The 23934-nt window shown below is 30.5% G+C and overlaps 1 protein-coding gene across 1 annotated transcript in view; it reads left to right on the top strand.

The window, feature by feature from the left end:
- Window positions 1-2: 2 nt before the first annotated feature.
- The window catches only part of LOC134688595 (diacylglycerol lipase-alpha-like), a 74964-nt gene continuing 51032 nt past the window's right edge, over window positions 3-23934 (top strand). Inside the window, exons 1-4 of the mRNA XM_063549407.1 lie at window positions 3-222; window positions 6367-6587; window positions 15377-15478; window positions 16767-16935. Coding sequence (XP_063405477.1) covers window positions 128-222; window positions 6367-6587; window positions 15377-15478; window positions 16767-16935 — 587 coding nt within the window. The 5' untranslated portion in view covers window positions 3-127. The remainder of the gene's footprint in view (window positions 223-6366; window positions 6588-15376; window positions 15479-16766; window positions 16936-23934) is intronic.

The following is a 23934-nucleotide window of genomic DNA, read 5'->3' as shown; positions in this document are numbered from 1 at the left end:
GGGCACCTGCAGAAGCATCGTCTGTCAATATTTTAGCAGAGGACTTTTAGGAAATTATATTAGTTACATGGAAATATCACATATAAATAAATATTAACACACATGTTGTGGTCAGAAGGACATAGTAATGCCGGGGATAGTATTATTTCAGAGGAGGTGGTCATTTGGATCAGATGATTTAGTGGTTCCTGCTGTAGTGCTATTGTTTATGCACATTGCATGGTAAGATTATTGGCAAAGTTACTCAGATTATCGAAATATTGGAAAATACTAAAATTCTTCAAATGGATTTGATGTAGTGTAAAACAACTAAAGCAGTTGTATAATAAGCGAATCAGTAGAATTAAGCTTCCATTCCAACTGTTGTGAATTGGGAATGTATATCAATCAGACTCTGTATCTCAGCTCTGTATATATGTCTGAAACAACAGATGGTAGCTATAACTAATCTCCTTAATCAAATTGCTTTGTAGTAATTAACTTATGATACATTGTGTTTATTATGGTAGGTTTCATCATAGGACATATAAAATGTATTCATATTTATTCCTATTTAATGCATTGCTAGTTGAAATTTGGGATCTATACACAAATATTATTAAAACACACACACAGTGACACACAGGTTCCTGTATTGTTGTAACACACACATTAATTGTAAACTTCTGTCTTATTTATTGAAAAAGATGATAAATATGTTGACATGTTCAATATTAATTTATCCTAAATTTTTCATACTTGTATGTAATGCCATAGGTTTTAACCATTTATTGTTAATGAGTTTGGGCCAATAAAAATATTTGTATTTGTATTTGTATTTTGTATTGTTGGCGATTACCGAATAATCATTATACAGATCCAGGATATTTCATTAAGGGGGGCACTGACTGTCTAAGAGAGGGCTGCTCCAATCATGCTTGGGTCCCTAAATAATCAACCACATTTTTCCTACAAAAGGGGGGAGGGACTGGACACCCCTACTATCTTGGAGAAAAGCAGTGTAGTACATTTTACATATATCTGACATACATGATGTAACATTCACCAATCAATGTATGTGGATTATTTTCACCTGAAACTAAACCCTTGTGTTTATAAAAATATGTGTTAATTTTGGATGTGAATCAATCAGACAGCAATCTATCAACAACATGTAGCAAAAGACACATGACTGCTACATGTATTTAAATGTATTTTCAATTTGATTTTTAATGTAAGTTAAATATGAAGCAAGTTTGTACGGTAAATTATAAACTCAATATTTCTAAATCTTCAAAATTATCCTGGTTTGATCCCTTGAAGACTACAATATATTAATTTTAAATGTGTTGTTTTATTCCCTTTATTCCCCAGGGGGATCACTTCATTGGTTTCACTTTACATCAAATTGCAAATTTTAAACCATGTTAATGATTTTTTGCATCACATACTAACATGACTAAAACAGCATACAGCATGTATCATATGACATAAATATTTGATAATTAGGAGTTACTCTTGCTTGAGATGTTCATGTATTATAACTTGAATGGATCTAAGAAAAGTCATGATGGAAATCGATACTACAGATTGGTGTGAAATGTAAAGAGTTAAGTTGTTTTATGCTAACAACACCTGTTTCACAGAAGATCAATAAGAACAGATCTATTGTAAACTTAATTGCAAGGTAACATACTCTACATTGTACCTTAAGAAGAGTATTAAATTTGTATTTTCCACTTGTTTTTTGTTTTTTAATGTTCTATAGACATCATCAGTTATCTTGGATATAAATTTTACTAAAACTCTAAACTATACATAAAACTATTTTAGATGACACTCTGGTTCATATTTCAATGAATTTGGACAAATCTTTTATATACAGTGATATATGCATCATCACATGCTTGATTGGTTTACTTTTGTCCTACGGCACTTGATATGTGGTTCAGTACTCTTTTGTATTATTTTCTATCTCTTTGGCGCACAACAATTAAATGTCTTATCATTTAGAAGCTAGTAAAATCATATTTAAAGCTGAATTGTTAAACACTTAGGGATAATTTGTGAAAAAGTCCCATCTGAAGACTATGAATGTATGTAACAATATTACCCTACCGGTACATTGTACAATGTACATGTATACAGGAAGCCATGTTTTCTAAATATTGCAATGCTTAATAGGGTTTCAAAAATGGTTTTTAACTTTATTGACCATCTAGCTCAAAAAGGTGTCCATGACATTTACTGTATAACAGATTTTTTTTGCATGGTGCAAATTTTGGCTTATTTTCATGGATAGAACAAAATTCAAATAAAACAAATTCCACCGAATTAAAAAAAACACATGCAAAGGTATTAATAATAATTTTATTTGCAAAAATACACCCATATGGGTCAAGCAAACACAAATACAACATTTAATACAGACAGTGAAGAATTACAAATATAAACATAAAAAAAACATAGTTATAAATGGTAATTAATGTAGCCTTTGATGGACATGGACCTCATTTTCGCAATTCTAATGATTGCTTTATAAAGTCACCAATTTCTGTCAAAAGCTCAGATTTAGGATTTAAAAGTTGTTTTAGCTTTAAAAGTGGTTGATAATTTGTAAAATCAGGATTTAAATTATAAATCTTTAAAAATAAGCAATCTCTTAAAGTTGAGTTTAATTTGCAGTATAGTAAAAAATGGTATTCATCATCAATTTTATTACAAAGTTTACATAACCTTTGATCTCTGGGTACATTTTTATATCTTCCCATTTCAACTTCTAGGTTATGGTCACTAACCCTTAATTTAGAAATTAATTGTCTGGTTTTAAAATTTGATTCTTTTAGTAAATAATTTTCAATTTTTATCTCAGTTTTTATTTGACCATATAGAAATTAATGAAGGTTTCAATCTGCCAAAATAATAACCGCCAAAATATTTTGTATACATGTACCTTATTCAATGAAAATCATGAAATTTTACACCAGTGAAAATAACACTCTATACGGTAATTCACAGACTTACTGATAGAGTTTTGTTTTAAATTAACCACTGCTTTAATATAAGAAAATAAGAGAGATGTGGTATGATTGCCAATGAGACAACAATATATCCACCAAAGTTGAAATGAGGTAGATGTCATAAGCAATTATATTAACTCAATTCCTTTTACAATCAGAAAAATGTCCATTCAGCATTGAGATGATTCAAACTCTCAAAATTGATTTAAAACAAACTAAAAGATACATGTTCATGAGAATTGTAAAAGTAATAACATGTTGTAAGTTGTCTATTATTAACCACTGATAAGACATTCCAAGATTGCAGGTAGGCATGTGAGCACTGTATAAATATAAACAGATCAATATAACATGATATAATGAATATAGTAATAGAACATGCATTATTTTAACAGCTTGATTTTTTGTGTGCAAATTGCCATTTATATTATTTTTTGCCTCAAGTTGAATCAATTAAACTATAGCAGATGGATATCCTTCACTATGGATGTATCACCCTTTGCATGATTCTTAGCTGGACTGCTACTTAATAGTATAATGATTATTATTTTAAACAAATTATATGAAAAAAAAAAAGCTTTTAACCTGTTAAAGAATGATTTTTTTTTGGTTAGTCAAAACAGTTGTGGGGAGGTTAGTGGTGTTGATTGTGGCCATTATCTGGGAGAAGCAGTATTGCCAGTAACAAAATCAGTCTCTCTTGTGTGATTATTAACAGATAAGTGGCTGTTCTCAGCATCCTGATATAACAGTATGATTAGTTATCTGTCCTTCTGCATAACATGGTTCCTCTCCATGCCATTAGTGGACATTCACTGATTGGCCTTTTTATCATTACTTCATTTAGAAACATTATGATAATACTGCTATTTATTGCCTAGACAAACTGATTCACCAATTACTGTTTGTCCAGTTATTTAATGTACTACCACTTAATTGTTTACATGAATGATTGGAATTATTTCATTCATTAACTAATCTATTAATAAATCAATTCATATACCATAACAAATTCAGCCTGATTGATTAGAAATTTAATGATACATGAGTCATTTGATAAAGAACATTTTTTTTTAATGATTCTTGACAAGACGATTCATATGGTGAAAATCATTCATTGTTTACTGTTGTTTCCAATGATTTTGATTGATTTGCTCTTAGAGTTGTTTTCATTTAATACAAATGCTAACAATCCAGGGATATTATTTGAATGGTTTGATATCACTTTTGATTTTAAGGATTTCTTTAATTAAAATAAGGGCACACAAGAGTGGAGCGCAACTGTCTAATTGAAATTAAATCTCTCACTTGCTCATTTTTTATAGCTTGGTCGCTGTGTGGGCTTGGCAGGGTCGGGATTGGGGAAACAAAGAATATATTAATTTAGGCCTAATACAGGACAACATATTTTGCGCCATAACACCCATTTTTTTTTTATAAGTCTTCAAAAGCTTTTAAATTCATTTATCAAAATTTAAACAGATTCTAGATTTCCATACTTTTGATTTGAGATCCAAATAATACCAATGGAAATATAAGGTAAAAGTGAGGAAAACTTGCATTTTCATCGATATTTAATATCATTGCTTTGGCAAAATCTGCATACATGTTCATTCCATTAGAAAATTTGCATTTCGTTGAACATTTAAATTTGTGGTCTTCGGTACCCACAAAATCCACAAAAATTTGTATTCAACGACTCTTAATGAGTCTGCAGTATTATTTGTGGTCACTAATCTCTTATTAACTTTTGTATTAAGTACATGTATTAGACATTTTGTACATGCATTTAGACAAATTTGTTTAGAAGGGTTAAATATATTATATATCACTAAACCTGATATATAGCTCCTTGAGACAAGAGCTTTCAGTTATATTGTATGATGGATTTTTGTAATGATGCACGGATGAGTTAGCTGATATTTGATTTTTGTAAATTTAAGCATTGTTATATTTGGAATGAATCACGATTAATGATGTATTTATTGATCTAAGTCAGTGTAACCAGATTTGAGGTGAGAAAAATAAACACTCTCACCTGATGGTAATCTGTAATATACTCAACCACAAAAACAAACACACTATCTCTTTTAATTTTTTTAATTTTTTTTACCACTTGACAAGAAATTATTTGCAAATTGTGGATAAAATCAAGGTTAGGATAAGAATATACTAGAGTTTTGCCTAATTTTAATCAAAGCAAGAAAGTGTGTACTACTACGTCTTCACGTGATGTGTTATTTGCATTTCTGAGTATAGTCATATAGAATTTCCTTCCTTCCACAGAAGCTATTGATTGGTATGATATATGTCTCCAGTTTAATATTTATATTACAATTGTGGTCAAATTAGGTTAATTGATTATACAACAGATAGTATGATAAAAAAAAATTGTCCTTGTGGATAAGTATTTTGTGAAAAATTTCATGAACTAATTGATTTTACTGGTAGAAGTCATCTAAATATGGGCTTTAAGGAAATATTACACTAGGCTTTTTTCCCCAAGTACTTACAATCTGTTTTCTAAGCTAAAATGGGTAGCTTACATATTTATGCCCAGGAGTAAGTTTCACAAAACAACTTACTAATAATCTTAGTCACAAGTTTTCTTGTGAAACCGACTCGAGGTTATTGATGGCAAAGTATATACACATGCTTTTAAGTAATCATTCAAGAAGTACTTTTTTTCAAGGAATATAGGGCCATAATAAATAATAGGTTTGCTTGCCCAAACGCTACCTACCCAGAAAAAAGCTGCCTACTCAAATTCTTTTATTGTCCTGATTTGAAGAAGTTTTTTTTTAATCAAATAGGCATGAAGACTAATAAGCATCTGATACTATAATTTCTTTTTTTTGAAAAAAAAAAAGAAAATGCCTACCTACAGTACCTACCCACTGTCTCAACCTTTGGGTAGGGTTTGGGCAAAACGAAATATTTTTAAGTGTGGCCTAGTCACTTTATAATTGAAAACAAAGTAAAAGTACTTTTCTAAAAATGCAGATATTATAAATGTTTTGCCTTCTTACATTTTAAAATTAACTGTTGTAACTTGTACCTCCATTTAAATTTGACATACAGCTACAACTATCAACAATGGAGAAACAAAAACATGAGACAAAGTGAAGAAGATGTTTAATAACAGTGACAGAAAGGCTATTTAACATTCTAAAAGCTACATTTGTATTTCAAGGTTTCTAGAAGTTACATTTGTATTTCAAGATCACTTCTTGACAATTATATTTGTCACTTCAAGGTTGCCTATTATCCCAAATTTTAAGTCTTAATATTTCTAATGTACATGTACTTTCAAATGAATGGTTTTAATGGTAGCTAGACTGACACTTTTTTATTTTTTATTTTTCAGGGAAATAGTACTAGCTGTTATACTTGGAGTTGTAGATTTTGAGCCAGCAAAGACGTGCTCTGTTGGACTAGTTAACTTAAAGAACTATCTCCTTGGTTACCTTGTTATGATATCTGTTGCCATAGTGATAGAAGTTATTATTTTCTGGGTTAGTTTAAGAGGAACCATTCTACATGCTGAGCCTAGAGATTGTATGCAGTATCTGCTTTATACTAAATTAGGTTAGTATATCTTTATTGGTATAGAAATGGTTTCCATTGTGAAAAAATGTGTAATATACATTCCTAGATCAAAGAGATTAAGGAACACATACATCTGTTGGTCTTAGAATCTGATTTTATACAGATATGAGTTAAAAAAGATATTTCAATTTTAATGCCAAAAATAGCATTTTTGCACCAAAGGGAGATAATTTTGAGCTTTTTCAATGATATCTACATTTTAAAAGTCACCTGGGGAATTGATTTTTTGGAATGATTTGTGTACCATGTGATAAAGTTAACTACTTAAACGGATAGTAGCTACGATTTTCATTAAAATTACTTTTTTAATCTATATGCCGGATTTTGTACAAAAAGTTCAATAATTATGATTAAAACAACTACTGGTTTACTTTACATTTATCATTTAGAAGCTTTTTAACGTTTAACACCTAAATTTATTTCTTGTCTATAGATAATAATTCGATGTTAAGCCCAGCCCTTATTCATATGACCTATGTCGATTTGAACTCTAGTTCCCAATGCGCAATCGCACATTGTGCCTCGAAGGGAAACTTGTCGAACAGGGGGATGATATAGCGGAAATGGTACGTGAATTTACAGTTTCTGCGAGAAAAGAAACAAAAAATAGGTGCAGACAAATTAATGTAAATTAGAAATAAAAACCGACAATGAGATCGATAATTGAAATCACTCAAAACACCTGCGACGCAATCGGCATGCTAAGTCAAACAAAAGCAGCCGACGGTTTGTGTAACTTGTTTACATTACTTTAATTTAAATAAAAATTCCAGATCATATGAAAATAAATCGCAATGTATTCATTATTTTCAAAATTATGTTAATAAATTTACGGGCAGGATTCTCCCACCTTAGAAGAAATTAGAAATCAACGGCTACGATTTAGTATTGTTCTCCACGTGTATCCTTCATGGAGGCCCCTATTCAACACACAAACACGTGTATACGTTATCGGCATGATTTGGTCATACAAATGTAATAACAAGTGTATAATATCGCCATTGCTATAGAATCTTGGGTTGGAATAATATGCTGGTTTTTGTTTTATTTTTTATTTACATAATTTGATAAATGGCGTCCAATTTGTACGTTTAATATAAAGTAATTAACAAATACGTAAGAAAACAAAAAGCACGTGTTCATATCTATTTATATCTTGGTTAGCTCACTCGCTGTGTCGGCAAAGTTCGGGAAGTAAACCCGATGCATAATTAATGAGATGAAAGACAGATTTAAATACTATGTTGATAAATTTTCACAAATAAATGATGAGACATGTTAAGGGTAGTGGTAATTCTGTAAAATAAGATGACTGTTGAAATTGGAAAGTATTTAACAAATATATCTATAATAGGATACAAAACATTTCCCAAGAATCTGTATCTGTTTACTAGGTAATTTAAGTTTTGAATTCCTGGTTTTTCAAGAAGAAATTTCAAGTTTTTTGCACTGAATGAACTCCACAGAAAATACTTTGCATTTTTACAATGTGACAGTTCCTGATGCAATAATTAGAAAACCCAAAAAACAGGAACAGATTTTTGAGAAAAAGTTATGAGAAAATTCACATTAAACTCACTTATACATTTGGTTATACATCAGTTATAAATCAAATCAAATCAAATATTTTATTGTCATATAAACTTTACAGTTTGTGACCAACATGTATTAATACAATAAACACAATAAACATATATACATACATATTAAACATACAAAATATGAACAGCATTAAAATTTATAACAACAAACAAGTTGTTAAGAGTCCCCTGCCCTCAGTTCTAATGACTTTTTCAAGAAGGATCCTAACTTATTTGTTTGTAAAGGCGATGATGGATTTAGTAAGTAATGAATTTTTTCTTCTTCATTTAAATTATTAAAGTTATTATTTTCTGCACATATGTGATGAAAAAAGTCATTTCTTAGAGTTTTATTATACTCACAATATAGTAAAAAATGTTTCTCATCTTCTAGTATTTTACATTTATGGCAGAGACGTATAGACTATCGGGTTTTCTACACATTGATATCGTAAAATATCAGCCGCGAGCCACAATGTGAACCTTTTTGGCGAGTGAGCGTAGCGAACGAGCTGAAAAGTTTCATATTGTGTAGAGCGGCTGATATTTTACGATATCTATACCTAGAAAACCCGATTATCTATTTATCGTTTTATTAATGGTCTTGTTTCGTCTCCCTAAGACAGTTTTACGCTTGACGAAAGCAAGCTTGATAACGTCTCCTCTCGCATTATGACGTCGCTGATAACTTCTCCTCTAACATTGTGACGTCGCTGATAATGCCTGGTCTCGTTTTGAAGTTTTGATACGAGAATTACTGAGCGACAGAGCAGAGTGATATAGGCGTAGGGAAGGACGATAAGTTCCTCTCTTGGGATTTTAAAATATCTCCCCTTTTCAATCAAGAGGGAGTGATCACTTATTCTAAATTTAGTGATTAATCTCCTTATCTGAAAATTAGATGTATTTAGATAATATTCTAGTTTGTAATCTTTTTTAAGTTTTTTATAGAGAAAAAATTTACTTTTATCTTCGATGTTTTGAAATTTATTTTGAATTAAATATTCATATCTATTTTTCATTTTTAACTTTATATCGTTTTTTATTTTATTTACATCTTTAATGTCCTTACAAGTAGAAAGAATATTAAGGTCAACGTTAGTCTCTTTAATAATATTTTTAGCATATGTATACCATGAGTAAGTTCCTGTCAAATCTAGGGACTGTGCTAGAGAAAAAGTTTGAAATTTGAAATCTGAAAGGGCACAAAAATGCAAGAATCATTATTAGGTCTAAAAGTGTCATTTTTCACACTTTTTTACTGTGGGACCCCTCGAAAAGTTTCTGGAATAAATTATTCTGTTTATATGATGTAATCACTAACATAAAATACTTAAAATGGAGACCATGCTTTTATAAACAAGTTATAGTAACGATCATGAAACACTTGGATTCTCTTTAATCTCTCCATTTTTGGTTGTTTATAGTGTGTAAAGAAACATGGAATAATGCATACAATTATTAACTGGCACAAAACAAAATGTATACTAATGAAACTTATTCTATTGGTTTGAACCCTCCTCCTTCCCACAATCAAGACCGTCACAAGACCACTGAAGTTGTTTATAAAAGCATGGTCTCCATTTTAAGTATTTTATGTTAGTGATTACATCATATAAACAGAATAATTTATTCCAGAAACTTTTCGAGGGGTCCCACAGTAAAAAAGTGTGAAAAATGACACTTTTAGACCTAATAATGATTCTTGCATTTTTGTGCCCTTTCAGATTTCAAATACAGAAATTTTGGTGAATGTTTTATATTTTGCTGGTGTTTTTTTTTTGTATGAAATCTCTCATTCAAATCAAATTGAATCAAATATTTGATTGGATAAAGTACATATATAATAAATATGACATTGTGTAATCCCAGTGTATATACATAAAATGAGCAACATGACAAATAATGTAAATAAAACATGATGCATTTATAACAAGTGAAAATTAGTGATAGGCTATAACCATAAGTCTATTTTTATGTTGTGTAAAACTTCCACAACCGTCACTAAAAGTTATTATAAACTTGGAAAGCTTTGCTCTAATTATTACATATTAAAAAGAAGATGTGGTATGATTGTCAATGGGACTCTCCACAAGTGACCAAAATGACACAGAAAATATCAACTATAGGTCACCATATAGCCTCCAACAAAGCAAAGCTCATACTGCATTGTCAGCCAAAAAAGGCCCTCAATGTAAAATGTAATACAATTCAAACTAGAGACTATCAGTCTAGTGTATGTATAAAATAATGAACCAAAAACAAATAAGTTACACAGCAACAAATGACAATTCTAATGCAATTATTTTGTAACAAATGTTCTGATTGGATGACAGCAAGCGTAAAATTCTCTATCTCCTTGTCTGTAACTAAGCCGGAAGCCGACATTTTGAATTTCGGAATATATTGACATGTTATTTCTACAATAATAAACAAAAAACTCACTTATTGCGCCTAAAAATCTTCTTTTTATCAAATTTTATTACATTCTGAAGCGGCACACTCACAGAAGCCGGAAAACGCCCAGTGTTTATGTTTGACGCCGGAAGCATACCTATGACGTCACCTAGTGTAGGCACCAAAGAAGATAATATTTTTTCGCGGAATTTTCTTTTATAAAGATTTTACACTGAATTAATGATTGCAATTTATTTAATTTATTTATCTCTTAACTACTATCACAAGCTCCTGACTTGGAACAGGCACATACAGAATGATAGTGGGATCCCAACCCTTCCCTAAGAGAAGGGTGTAGAGGGATTAATATAAGTTGCAAACGTGGAGAGGGATTAATATAAGTTGCAAAACTTGTTATCCAATCCACTCTAAATAAATATGTTTAAACTAACCCTTCCCTAATCTGAGACAGTGGTGTGATAGTTCAACACAAGAACAAACTATACAAATCAGTTGAAAAAGACTCAACTCAACAGATGGAATAGAAATACAATATTTGTTTGGCATGAACCAAATTATTTGGATTAATTAAGAAATACGGATTTGCAATCATCTTTAATCAGATTGAAAATACTAAACTTCTCTTGAAGGTTTTTGTATTGGGGACAATATAAAAGGAAGTGCACTTCATCTCCTAAGAACTATGTCTCCGCAAAATTTGCAGAATTTTTCAGTTGCTAAAACTTGCTGATTGTATCTCTTCGTTTCAATTATGTTCAATAGAATATGAATTTACAAAATTGAGAATTGAAATGTGGAATGTGAAATGTGAAATGTTAGAATCAGTTAGTTTTGGTATTTTCACTTTTATTATAAATACTGATATATCTGGCATATATTTTTCTTGGGCCTTGGAGTAAGCACTAGGGTTATGAGTTTGAATGGTGCCCTTAGCAGGTGCATATTACTCTAGTATATTTGTACTAATCTTTTGAACTAGTCTAGGATTTCATTTTTTCCTGTCGAAGGTCCATATGGTCCTCTCTGAGTACTCCACCCCAGCTTCTTCAATCTTGTATACTGACATAAAAGTGGCTGCAGAAAATCTTGTTGAAAATCAATCAACCAGTAGATACTTTTGTTACTGTGAATAAATTTTTTTTGAGAAAAAAAAAGAAATCTTAATGAACAATGTACTTCATTTATTACATAGTCTTTTACTTAAAAAATGTTTTCATGCAGAAGAATATTTTATTTAAGTTTCATTTACATAAAAATAAAATGACAGTATTTAATATATATTATATATTGATACACATCATTTAAAGCTACAAGTTTAAGATTCCTGTACATCAAATCATTGATTGATGGTCTTAAGTGATGTATTGACCTTGAAATAAAATGACATCTGTTCTTACTAGTTAGGTCATTAATCAATTAATACCAATTACACAGCCTTATAAAATATAATCAATTTAAACTAATTACATGGCTCTGTTGGTTTCATCAAGTTTTATTGAGTGTTTATCATTTTACTGTTTATGGACTTAAATTAAAGCATTGTGGAAAACCAAATTAGATCTTGATTATTTGAATGATGTTTCAGACTTGACATTTGATTGGAATACAAATCTTTGTTTTTATTTGATTATCTTTTTAGTCATTGATATTACCCCAAACCAGCTTTGAGGGGATATCAACAAGAGGTTTTGTGATGGCATATGTTTGTTTATGACTGTTTGTAAAAACATTTTTTGTATAACAATAATTTGAGGAGAAATGACAAAATTTGAGATAGTATTTTTTATTTAAAATATAATTGGTATGATTGCTAATGTGACAACTCTCCCCAAGAGAACAAAATGACACAGAAATTAACAACTATAGGTCACCGTACAGCCTTCAGAAATGAGCAAAGCCAATACTGCAAAGTCAGCTATAAAAGGCCCCAAAATAACAATGTAAAACAATTCAAAGGAGAAAACTAATGGCCTTATTTATATAATGTTTTCATTTTTTTTATATAATAATAATAAATAAAAAAAAAAAATTATTATTATTATATAAAAAAATGAAAACATTTTTTTTTATAAAGGCTGCAACAATTGATTCTTTATATATGAGTTTCTGATCCCATTGGGAAGTGGAGGTAGGGGGAATTGATTAGAAATACTGATGTCTCTACGTCTGTTAAAGTTGTAGGAAAATTGTCTCACAAATCAAATCAAATCAAATCAAGTTTATTGTACAAAAACAGGCCTCCAGCCCACGGTACATTTATAAATTCACAATTTAATATCAACTACAGTTCAATAATAACATATATTAAACAATACAACACACACATATTACCAACATATATATATATATATCTATTAATTTTCAAAAAGTTTTATAAACTTGTATTTGTAATAAATTTATTTATTTATTTATTAAGTATATTCATTTTATCAAGTCATAGTGACAAGACTTCTTCTCTACAGCATTTAGCTTTTTTCAAAAATACAGCCAGATTTTTCAAAGTAATTAAATTTTCTGTTCTAAAAAGACTAGTTAAAGTGTCTCTGTTACAATTACTTTGACACCATAATGGTAAAAAATTTCTCCTTATGTCAGCCAAAATTGGACAAACAAGTACAAAATGGAATTCATCTTCTATTTCATTTGTATTACAAATTTTACACAACCTATTTTCCCTTGGTTGGTTTTCGTGTCTACCTTGTTCAATAGCTAGCTTATGGTTTGAACATAAAATTGAAAAAATTTCATATCTAAGATTATATGACAGTTTCTGTATATTTTCATTTATACAAATATAATCCTTAACTTTTGAATAAAAAGCACACTTTGATGAGTTGCCAATATAATCTGACCAAGATTGTAAGTTTATATCTGTAAGTCTCTGTTTAAATAAATGTAAAAACAATTTTGCATCTCCAACACTTTGACTTTCCCATACAACACCAAATCCATTTGAAAATAATAGTCTTTGCACTTTAGAACACCAATTTAAACGTCCATTTTCATTCATTTTATACATCATACGATAGCATAGTTTTGGAAGTCTGTTATCATCCATGCATTGTAAGTGTAGAAAATACTTAATAGTCTCACCAATGTTCTTCATCGATTATCATTAACATTTCAATGTTACCTTAAAATAAGATTGAAGTGCTCTTTTCCTGTTTAATTCTTTAATTTTGTTTTGAATCTTGCTAAATGTTTAACTTACAAACCTTGCTGAAGATAACTTCCAATTACTTAAACCTGATCTTCAGTGGATACTTATATAGTTTTATTTCACCATAGGGAAACACAACTTAACTCACTCAGAAATCAGAGACAAAACTTCTATACTGAGTTATTGGCCACACAAATCATGAAAGTTTTAATGTGGTTTCTGTCCTCATTTACACTTGATCTACAAAATTGAAATTGAAATGTCATTTAAAATTGGCATGATGTTCAACGTTCTCCATTCAGTAATTGATTTTCCAGGATAAATTGAATGTTTTTACACATATTAGTATTGGTGTTTACAAGTTCTGTGTTCTGTAAATGATTGGGAATTCACTGTGTATGACGGACAGTAAAACAATTAATTGTATTTTGTAGAGTTCTTCATTTGTCTTTAATTAGACAAAAAACAAGATACTTAAAGTCATAAGAAACGAGTGACCGGTGAAAAATAATGTTCTTCCAATTCTTGCACCAATGCATAGAAACATCATAAACTTAGTCTTCTGTACTCGAATTTATCATTTTTTACGTGTAAATTTCGTATAATTGTCAATTTTTTTTTCAATCGGTCAGTGTTGTTGTGAAAATATGGCAGGTAATTAATGTTCGTGTTTTGAAGCCGAAGTTTAACGATTGTCACCTGTTTGTCAACAATTGACGAAAAATAAACACAAAAGCATGGAAATTGAGCATGTGTAAATTCAGATGATAGTTTATTTTAAGGACATCCATGCGTATTGTGGTCAACGGATTTTTACGAGATGGGTCACACTGAGGTCACCTTGCATACGGAAAATATGTCGGGGGAATTGCTTGCTGGAAGGAAGCTATTCAAATAAAGTAAACTTCTTCTAAATATGAATAAATTAAAGAATTTTCTTCAGAAAAAAGTATATGTACATAAGTTTTATAATGAAAACTATCCATTGAGTTATAAAAATCATATGAATTATTTTTTTTGATTTGAGGTTTCTTATGACTTTAAGCATGAAATAATTATTAATGAAATAATGGTATGCACTGGTGTACGTGGACAACTAAAGTTTTATGAACAATTCTGTGGATAGATTAAGATATATGTTGGTGAAAAGTTAAAAATTCTGAAACAGGATTTTAAGAATAAAGGCATGACAAATATATATCATTTGAACCCATTAAAGACATAGTCCAATACACAGAAGCTGTAGGCTGGAAAAATTTCCACTTTGGCTAAAAAATCATATTTATGTGGAAAAATTTAAAGTATTGATCTAGTTTTAATAAATAAAAAACGACAGAAAGTTATATTCTTTGAACAGGCAAGAGAAGAAGAAATTAGAATCATATATATATAATCCACCAGTTTCAGTCCTAGAGGGTAAAATAAATCCTGAATGAAATTAATGTATATATACAGATGGAATAAAATACAGATATTTCTCAAACATTCATTTTCATTCCAGCAAAGTTTTCAGGGAGTTATGAAAATATAATCTATCTTTGTAAGTGTATAATGTATGTATTGCTTGTGGTCCTTCATGTTTTATACATGTTTTTTATTGACCTTTTCAGTTGTTCTTCTGTTTGAGTTTTCGTGGCAGATAGTTGGTATTTTATGGTTAGTCAAACATTACCAGAACTGTAAATCAGAGTCTCCTAAGAAAGCTGCTTTAGGTAAATATTTAATGTGTCGTAAATCACTTTATTTAAATGAGGTTTGCTCACTCTATGTAAAGCTCCGGGTAAGATGCATGATCATTTTTTAGCATCTGATTTTTCTTATGAAGCTGTATACACAGTGGTTTGATATTCACAAACATATATATGATATTCATGTAGCAAAATAAGTATACTCATTTATTTAAAGGTTTTTCACTTTACATGTAAAATTTTGTATGTATATTTCCAAAGTATCACCTGAAGAAAAAAAATCTACTTCAAAGATCTTAAAACTAATAAAGAATGATAGATCATATATATTCTAGAACTTTATGATAGTATGGGGTATCAACTTAAACTGACATAATTGTGTCATACTTAACCAATATGTAGTTTTAATGCAATTCTGAGGATGTAGTTTCAAACCCCATTGGGGCATGATGTTCAACTCTTATCCGCACGGACCAGTATTGCCACATGTCGTTCCAAAGGTTGATGGGTTATTCTGGATACTTTGGCTTCATCAACCAATAAAAATTGTTTGCCATGTTCTAGACAAGTTTGCTGAAATTGTTGTTAAACACCAAGGAAAAATTGTACGATGCCAACCATTTTGGCTGCTTTGTCAGCTGTTACATACACAAAAAGCTGGTAAGAGAATGTGTTAATCATTTTTACAAGAATTTTGAAAATAAAACTGTATAAGAATTGTCTTTATTATACTTCACATTAAAATGCCATATTTTGATTGGCTAAGACGAGAGTGTCAATTTACTCTATCACATGACTGAGCGGGTGACAATTTTTTTGAATGTTACCCTCTCGTCTAGACCAATCAAAAATCGATAATTCAAAGAACAATGAATTGAATTTACATCAAGGAATTAAATATTATACAATGCTTAAGTTCTACGTTTTGGCTATGATTTTATTATCGACTTTTAAAATAAACAAAATAAATAAAAATGCTTGACTTTTGTCGTTTTTTATGAACGTGACGTCATAGAAAATACTTTTAAAATAAAAGTAATCTGTAAAAGCGAATACTGATAGGACATTCAGTATAATAAATTAAATAACACATAGCTGAGAGGGTGATAGAGCAGATTGGAACCCCTCGAAAAGGCATTGTCAACCTTGGCTTCGCCGCGGTTGACACTGTTTTCTCGGGGTACCAATCTGCTCTATCACCCTCTCAGCTATGTGTTATTTATATAATATTACATAAATTTATTTATGGCTTAAAAAGAATATAAGAAGTATCTATTATGACATGACATGCCAACATTTTCCTATTTTTCAGCTATAATTGTTATTAACTGGATAGTAATGTTGTCTATAATAATATCTACATGGTGTACATATGACATTGCTGGTAGGAAGTGGGTCAAAATGAAGCGATTCCAGGAAAGTCTGAAGGAGAAAACTAAACGTAATAAAAGAAATAGTGGACGTCGTAACTGGAGACAAAGGTAATACCATTTAAAGTTTAAACAATGGCTGACATGACTTGAGATAAAGGTTATTATTCTATTTACAAATGATTTTGTAACAGGTAGAGTATTAATGAAACATGCTGAAAACTCTGTCTTTCATTCTATAACTTTATTTCTTGTTACTTTGAACTCTGCAATATCATTTTTAACTATTTAAGACAAATACAAATTTGGAGAAAACACATGTAGTAAAAGTTTAATGTTTGTGTTCTAGCTGTTGATGAAACTAAAACCAATAAAGTTTGATTTTATTGGGTTGGATCTAGTTTTTCATATGTATATACTTCATCTTTGTTATAGTTTGGTGAATATAGAATAGACCCTACATGTTTAGTTGTTTTTTGGATACGATTGCTTTCAAGCAATCAGTAGACTTATACAGGTGGCTCAGAGCATTGCCCTCACGTCAATCGTTTTATTCTAAACATTAAGGAACATCTCAGATTCTTATGATTGTCTTGCTTTAAAAGGTGAAAACTAACAAAGGGATTGAACTTAAACAACTTTCCTATAATATTCTTTTCATAATCTTCATGTTTGATAATTCCCTTGACTTATATGCGTGTTTTTAACAACACGGAAAATCAGAATTAAGCAGTATTTATATTTAGTGTATTTATAAATTTAGAAACACGTCAGAGGGAATTCCCAGTTTTGATAAAATGCGAGAGTTCTCTGAATTCCGATAAATCTTTTTCTATCATATAGGAACTGAAGTGGAGTTTTTCTTATTATGAAACTGATATTTGAGATTATACTTCCATAAAGAAATAAAGAACCATCTAGGTCGTTTAATAAACATTTAATAAACGTTCTTGCTTCAGGGTTTGTTTTGGAAATTATGCGCATGTATATAGTTTTCTTGACTTCAAGGGGTTTTAAATTGAATGGTTGCTAGATTCCCCACTCAATTAATTTAAAACTTCATGGGATCTTTTCTATGTATGTCTGCTATTGGGGGTTATTGTTGTTGCATAATTTTAAATTATATCATGACATATGCATCATTTAAATTAAAATAAATGTCCACATCACCCCTTCAGGCGAAATGGAGTCTTCCATATTATTGTTTCGAGTTGTCTCCCTTCCGGAAGTCTCTTCCGTGAATTTACTTCCGTGAATTCTGAATCACAACACGTCGAGTATTAGCTCGTTCTGTCAATAAACGTCGTAGTATATTTAAAACGATCGCAATTTTAACCGATAAATGTGTATGGAAAGGATTCATGATCACTGACCCAAAGGAAATTAAATATTTAAAGAGTTAGGAATGGGGTTCCTCCTAGAATTAACGTAGAAAAATAGGTGGTAAGATACGAAGTGAAATTATACCTTCTCTCACCTGCTCACTCTGAGGGACTCTGAGTCTCAGTGACTGCTGTGTAAAGTAAACTTGGAATTGATAGTACAAAAATAAAACACAATAGGCCTAATTACATTGTTCATACACTTTTATCTGGGATTGGCTATTTTTTAACTATTTTACATGTGCAGTTGAATTAGTTTTGAAAATAATATTATCCAGCTACATGCTATACATGTGTCAATGAAATAACGGCAATCGTATCCCTCAGAGCAATCTGCTCTTTGATTTGTCATTGGGGTTGCTGTCTCATTAATGAGTACCCATGTCTTCTTTTATTCATGGTTTTAGTCAAGGTCAAGTATCTTAGTAAATATAGAATAAGCTGTGTCTGACTCCTGACCTCTAAATGTCATTGTTGGTTATGTGTCTTTTGGGTTGCTGTCTCAATGATGTTTACTCATGTCTTCTTATATTCACGGTTTAAGTCAAGTTAAAGTATCTGGATAAATAAAATAAGCTGTGAATTGTGACACATTTTTGAAGAAAGGGACCATTACTAATAGTGATTATTTTATCTATTACAATAATCATAAATTTATAACTTCTAGCGCATATTATATTTGTTTTTACATATTGTTTTGAACAAAAAGTTTTTCCAACCAAGATGTAATGCTGTTTTATTGGAGGTAAAAGGTCTTTATAACATTGTACTAAAATAGTTTTAAGGCAATGCAGATTGTGTTCTGAGTGATTTGACTAATATAACAAAGAATATTGATGATACCAGTGGAATGAAACATTTAGAAGAAATTAAGAACAGTATAGCAACTTAGAAATATTAATGATACCTGTGGAATTTAACATTTAGAAGAAATAATAATCTTTAAACAATTGAAAAAAATATTAATGATACCAGTGCAACATTTAGATGAACAAACTAAATTATTTGTAAAGTGTACAAAATGTTCAATTTCCATATTTTGCATTGTTCCATCCATATTGTGAGAGCTAAATTTCCTGCTTTAACACATGTTTAATTTTGATCAGGCATTTATAGGTTGCATTTCTGTAAATATTGACAATGCAATTTCCCATAGGAACTCCTTTTACGGCTAAAACTGTACCACTTTTACTATGAAGTTTTGAAAAAAATCTTATCCTAGAATTGAAAGTTCATATGCACCACAATATTTTTCAAAGGTCAAAATATAGGGCTGTGCACATATTTTCAATGATTATATGCCCTGAACTTCTCAGAGTTTAAACTAACACTAAATTTCTTAACTACCCCTACCTCGAATGAAAGGTTACCACAGATTTCAATGTAAACAATATGCACGTGTATATTTACTGGTAACATTCCCAAGTTATGTCTCTGTGAGATGGAACACAGAGAGCATAACTGGGAACCAGTATGTAAACAAAATTAATTTGCTATGAATATTCAAGATCTCTCCAAAAGAGGCGTGTTTTGAGAAACAGCTGTATTTACAAAGTGCAACCTATAGAGTTGTTATACATCTGAACAAGCGATTGCATGCACATGGTCACTTATTAAAATATTGGCTCAGGTTTTAAACACCACATTCTAATTATCCTGGTCATTCTTTCATTGGCTGTCTAAATATTTCAAATCCATGTGACCATTATCAGGGGGGACAGACTTTCTTTTGTGGGAAACTTCTATTACTGAGGACAGTGAAGTGATTGTCAATGAGTGATGTAATTTGTTTATTGTGTTGCCAGACAGGCCAGGGGACCAACTGCAACAAAACAAAGGGATTTGGCATCTCGGTTTTTCGGTTCATAATCCCTTACTCTTCAACAAAAAACTTGCAAACATTTTTTAACAAGGCAAGGGACAGACGTCTACAAAGTAATTTTTATTTTGTTAAACTTTTAGAATGTTTGGAACACGTTCAACTTTTATAGAATGCAATTAAATTTAAGATAAGAGGACTATGCTTGTTTATTTAATTTGGATACAACATTTCTATTTCTATCCCTGCACTATGCAATGATTAGGAGATGTTGCAAGTGTAATTGATCAGTCAATTATTTTCAATAGATCATATAGAATTTACTACCATGGTAATAACTGTATCTGCATGATACCTATAATTAAACAGTTATCGGATCTAGGGTATACATTGAATCTAAGATACATATTATAACATATAGACAGTTATTTAATCTAAAATGTATGCATTTGAATGTTTTAAGATTTAAAGTTGTTTCAATAAAACAAAAAAGAACTTTCCTCCTTGACAGCCTCTATTGTTCACTTAGGCCATAAAGTCAGCGACAAGTTGTAGGTATTCCTTTCCTTAATTTTTGACAGATAAGTTTGGGTTTTGAAGTTTTATTATGTAGAAACCTTAATTCAGAAAATTATCACTTCTTCATTTTAACAGGTATATTGTTTATAGAGCCAGTAAATTTAGATATGATCCATGTAAACTTGTTGATCCTTGAAATAAATCTATGCATGTGAACTTTGGTGGACATTTGTATCATTGGTAATCATACATCATCTCCTTATTGGTCTCAAACATAGTAAACACAATGCTTATTACCACAAATCAAGGATGAATTTGGGTAGCGTCAATTTTACCTTTCTAGAGTAATGCCCCTTTACAAATGGAAACATTGCCGAATTTGGGTAGTGTAACTTTTGCTGTTCTTTAGTTATGTCCTTTTTTAAAGTAATTTGCAAGCAGGGACATCTATGGTGTCCCATGGACACATTCCCAATTTATTTTTTTATGAAAGGTTATCAGAAAACATTGTTCATTTATAAGTTGTAATTGACTTTGAACTAGCTTTCAGTCACTGCAGAGTTCTCTAAGATCCCCTTCTTTGTATCTAATGTTTGATTGTTTTTAGTGCTTTGTGCCGATCTGATGAGCCAATCCCTTTCCAACAGTAAGATACATAAAGGTTGAGCTCAAGCAAACCTGAATGACGATGAATGGCATATTATGCCAAAATATTTGAACTTATGATGACATTTTAGCCAATGCAGAGTTTAATAACAGAATTCTTCTCCCGTTTATATTTCCCTTGTCTCAATATCAGGTTAAGATATATTATCTCTCTCAGAAAACTACCTACAACTCTATACATTACATCGTTGACTGCATGAACGCTGACTATGTTCTACTAATGATCTCTTGAGTAATAGAATGTCTCACTGATATTATTGCTTAAGTATTGGAATTGTGTAACAAATGATTGCTATACAGATATAACCGTTCGCTTTCAATGAAGATGCATGGATCTTTTGAAGAGGCTGTAAATACTTCAAAGTACTTTGAGCTTTTAACTTGAAATAAATTATCACTTTCTGGGTTTTTATATCTTTCTCAAATTCTTTATACCTTCTCATATTTTATATCCTTCAAACAATTTTGTTTGATAAATATGTTAATTTATAACATTTCTTTTTCAAAATAGAACAAAATTTTATTTTTTTTAGCTAAAAACATGAATTTATTTACTTTTACATGCTATTGTAAATATTATCTTTGAAGTTTTATATACATGAGAGTAAACTACTATACATATGCATGTTATAGATATTGTTGTACATTGACATAGCTAATATATAATCTCATGTTTTATGTTATGCATATTGTGTTTGTACCAACCAGGTCAATTCTACTTATTGAAGTACAGTTATACTAGTTAAGTAGGTAATTAGGTTTATTCTCCTTCTTGAAGTACAGTTAGAAATTAGGTCAATTCTACTTCTTGAAGTACAGTTAGTAATTTGGTCAATTTTTGTTAATAATTAGGTCAATTGTTCTTATTGAAGTACAGACAAACTATTTAAGTAGGTACCCTAGAGAAAAAAATCAGTGGAATTACACTGGAATACCACTGATATTCCATTGTAATTTCCACTTGAATTCCAGTTATTATCAATGGAATAATTTGGCTGGAATTCCACTGGAACTACATCGGCTTTCCACTGGAATTACAGTGAAAATTCCAGTGTTATTTCACTGGATTCCAGCCAAATTATTCCACTGATAATCACTGGAATTCCAGTGGAAATTACAGTGTTATTTCACTTGTATTCCAGTGGAATTCCAGCCAAATTATTCCAGTGGAATGCGAATGTAATTCCAGTGATATTTTGCTGCAACTCCAGTGGAATAACTACATGTGACATATACGCCCTATTGCTGGCCTTATCACTACTTACTGAGAAACACAAAATATAGTGATTCATCATATGATTGATCTGATCATATTCAAATAAATAACATTTTTAACATCCTATCCATGAACAGAAAAATGTCCTGCATGGTTTGTATAAGTAGAATAAAAACAGTGTCTATATGGTCAGCTTAAACCGTACCCACAAACTGATTAACTAATAGAAAAATTATGTGTGATATATAAACTTCTCTTCCTTTCTGTAATTCAAAACTTGCTGTCTCTGTACTTCCAACTATAATTGCTGAATAAAGGTATTAAAATGGAGTCTGCATAAAATCTGTTTCATATCATTGCTGGCAGCTCATATTTAATCCCCTAAAAGTACAAAAATATCCACAAAGAATCAATTGTTCAAGAGGTAATGATTGTATGAAGCAATAAATTCAATAGAAACAGCATTATGCATCTTAAATTGCATTGGAAGTTTAAGTTAAACTCAAATTTAGTACCCCCCCCCCCCCCCCCCCTTTTTAACCCTTGAAGATAAAACTGGCGACTTAAATTATTATTAACGTTTCACCAAGTTAATTTACGATGAATATTATTCACACAATTTAATTTCTACATATCAGATTATCATATATACCCATGTACCATTTACATGTCAGATTACGATATGTCTGTTATGAATGTGACAACAATATATCAATTTATCATTCTTCATTAATTTATTGTCTGCCTAAACTTTCTGATGTTTTGCTCAGATTAAAATCCTAAATGTTTTATATTGCCTCAACAAATTGTATTTCATAATCATTATATGTTAAATCAAATACTTATCTGAAAACATCTGCGTTTGGATTCTCCATTTTTGTTATCCAGCGTAATCATATGACGTCATATTTGCAAGTGCGTTTAAGTCAAGGTGTCAATCTCGTCCCATATAATATCGGCCCGAAGTTGATTCGTCCCTGTAATGGTATTTCAGTAAACTTCTCAAAGCCGGTCGTCCGTTGGACTACGGAAACAGCCGATTTGCGGGGTTTGCCGGTTTGTAGAAATTTAAAATCACAAGAGTTACTTCCCCTTAATATGGGTGTTTGAGAATGTTTTGAAAATGTATTTCACTTTCATTAAAATATACGTTTTCCTTTTTAAATTTTAGTTTTGTATATAATATCTATCTTAAAATACAGCTACAACTTCTATTTCATCTTATTTTATTTTTTTATTTTGCAGGAATATAAAAAAAAAACACCATACATTTATGATATTTCACGAATAATTAGATAAAATGTTCTACTCTCATTTAAAACGGTACCCATGATACTCATTTATACGTGTGCTGTAATGAATAAATGTTACACCTTGTCGTAACGCAATAAAAAAGGAGAGTTATGAAACGAAATTGACAGGTGAACAGATATTACAGCCTCGGACTATTAGGTGACCTGATTGAATTTTATCGACCGAACAATTTGTAGGTTACAGATATACAAATG

This window comes from Mytilus trossulus, chromosome 10 (genome assembly GCF_036588685.1).
Source record: "Mytilus trossulus isolate FHL-02 chromosome 10, PNRI_Mtr1.1.1.hap1, whole genome shotgun sequence".
Lineage (NCBI taxonomy): Eukaryota > Metazoa > Mollusca > Bivalvia > Mytilida > Mytilidae > Mytilus > Mytilus trossulus.
This window is presented reverse-complemented; position numbering and strand designations above follow the sequence as displayed.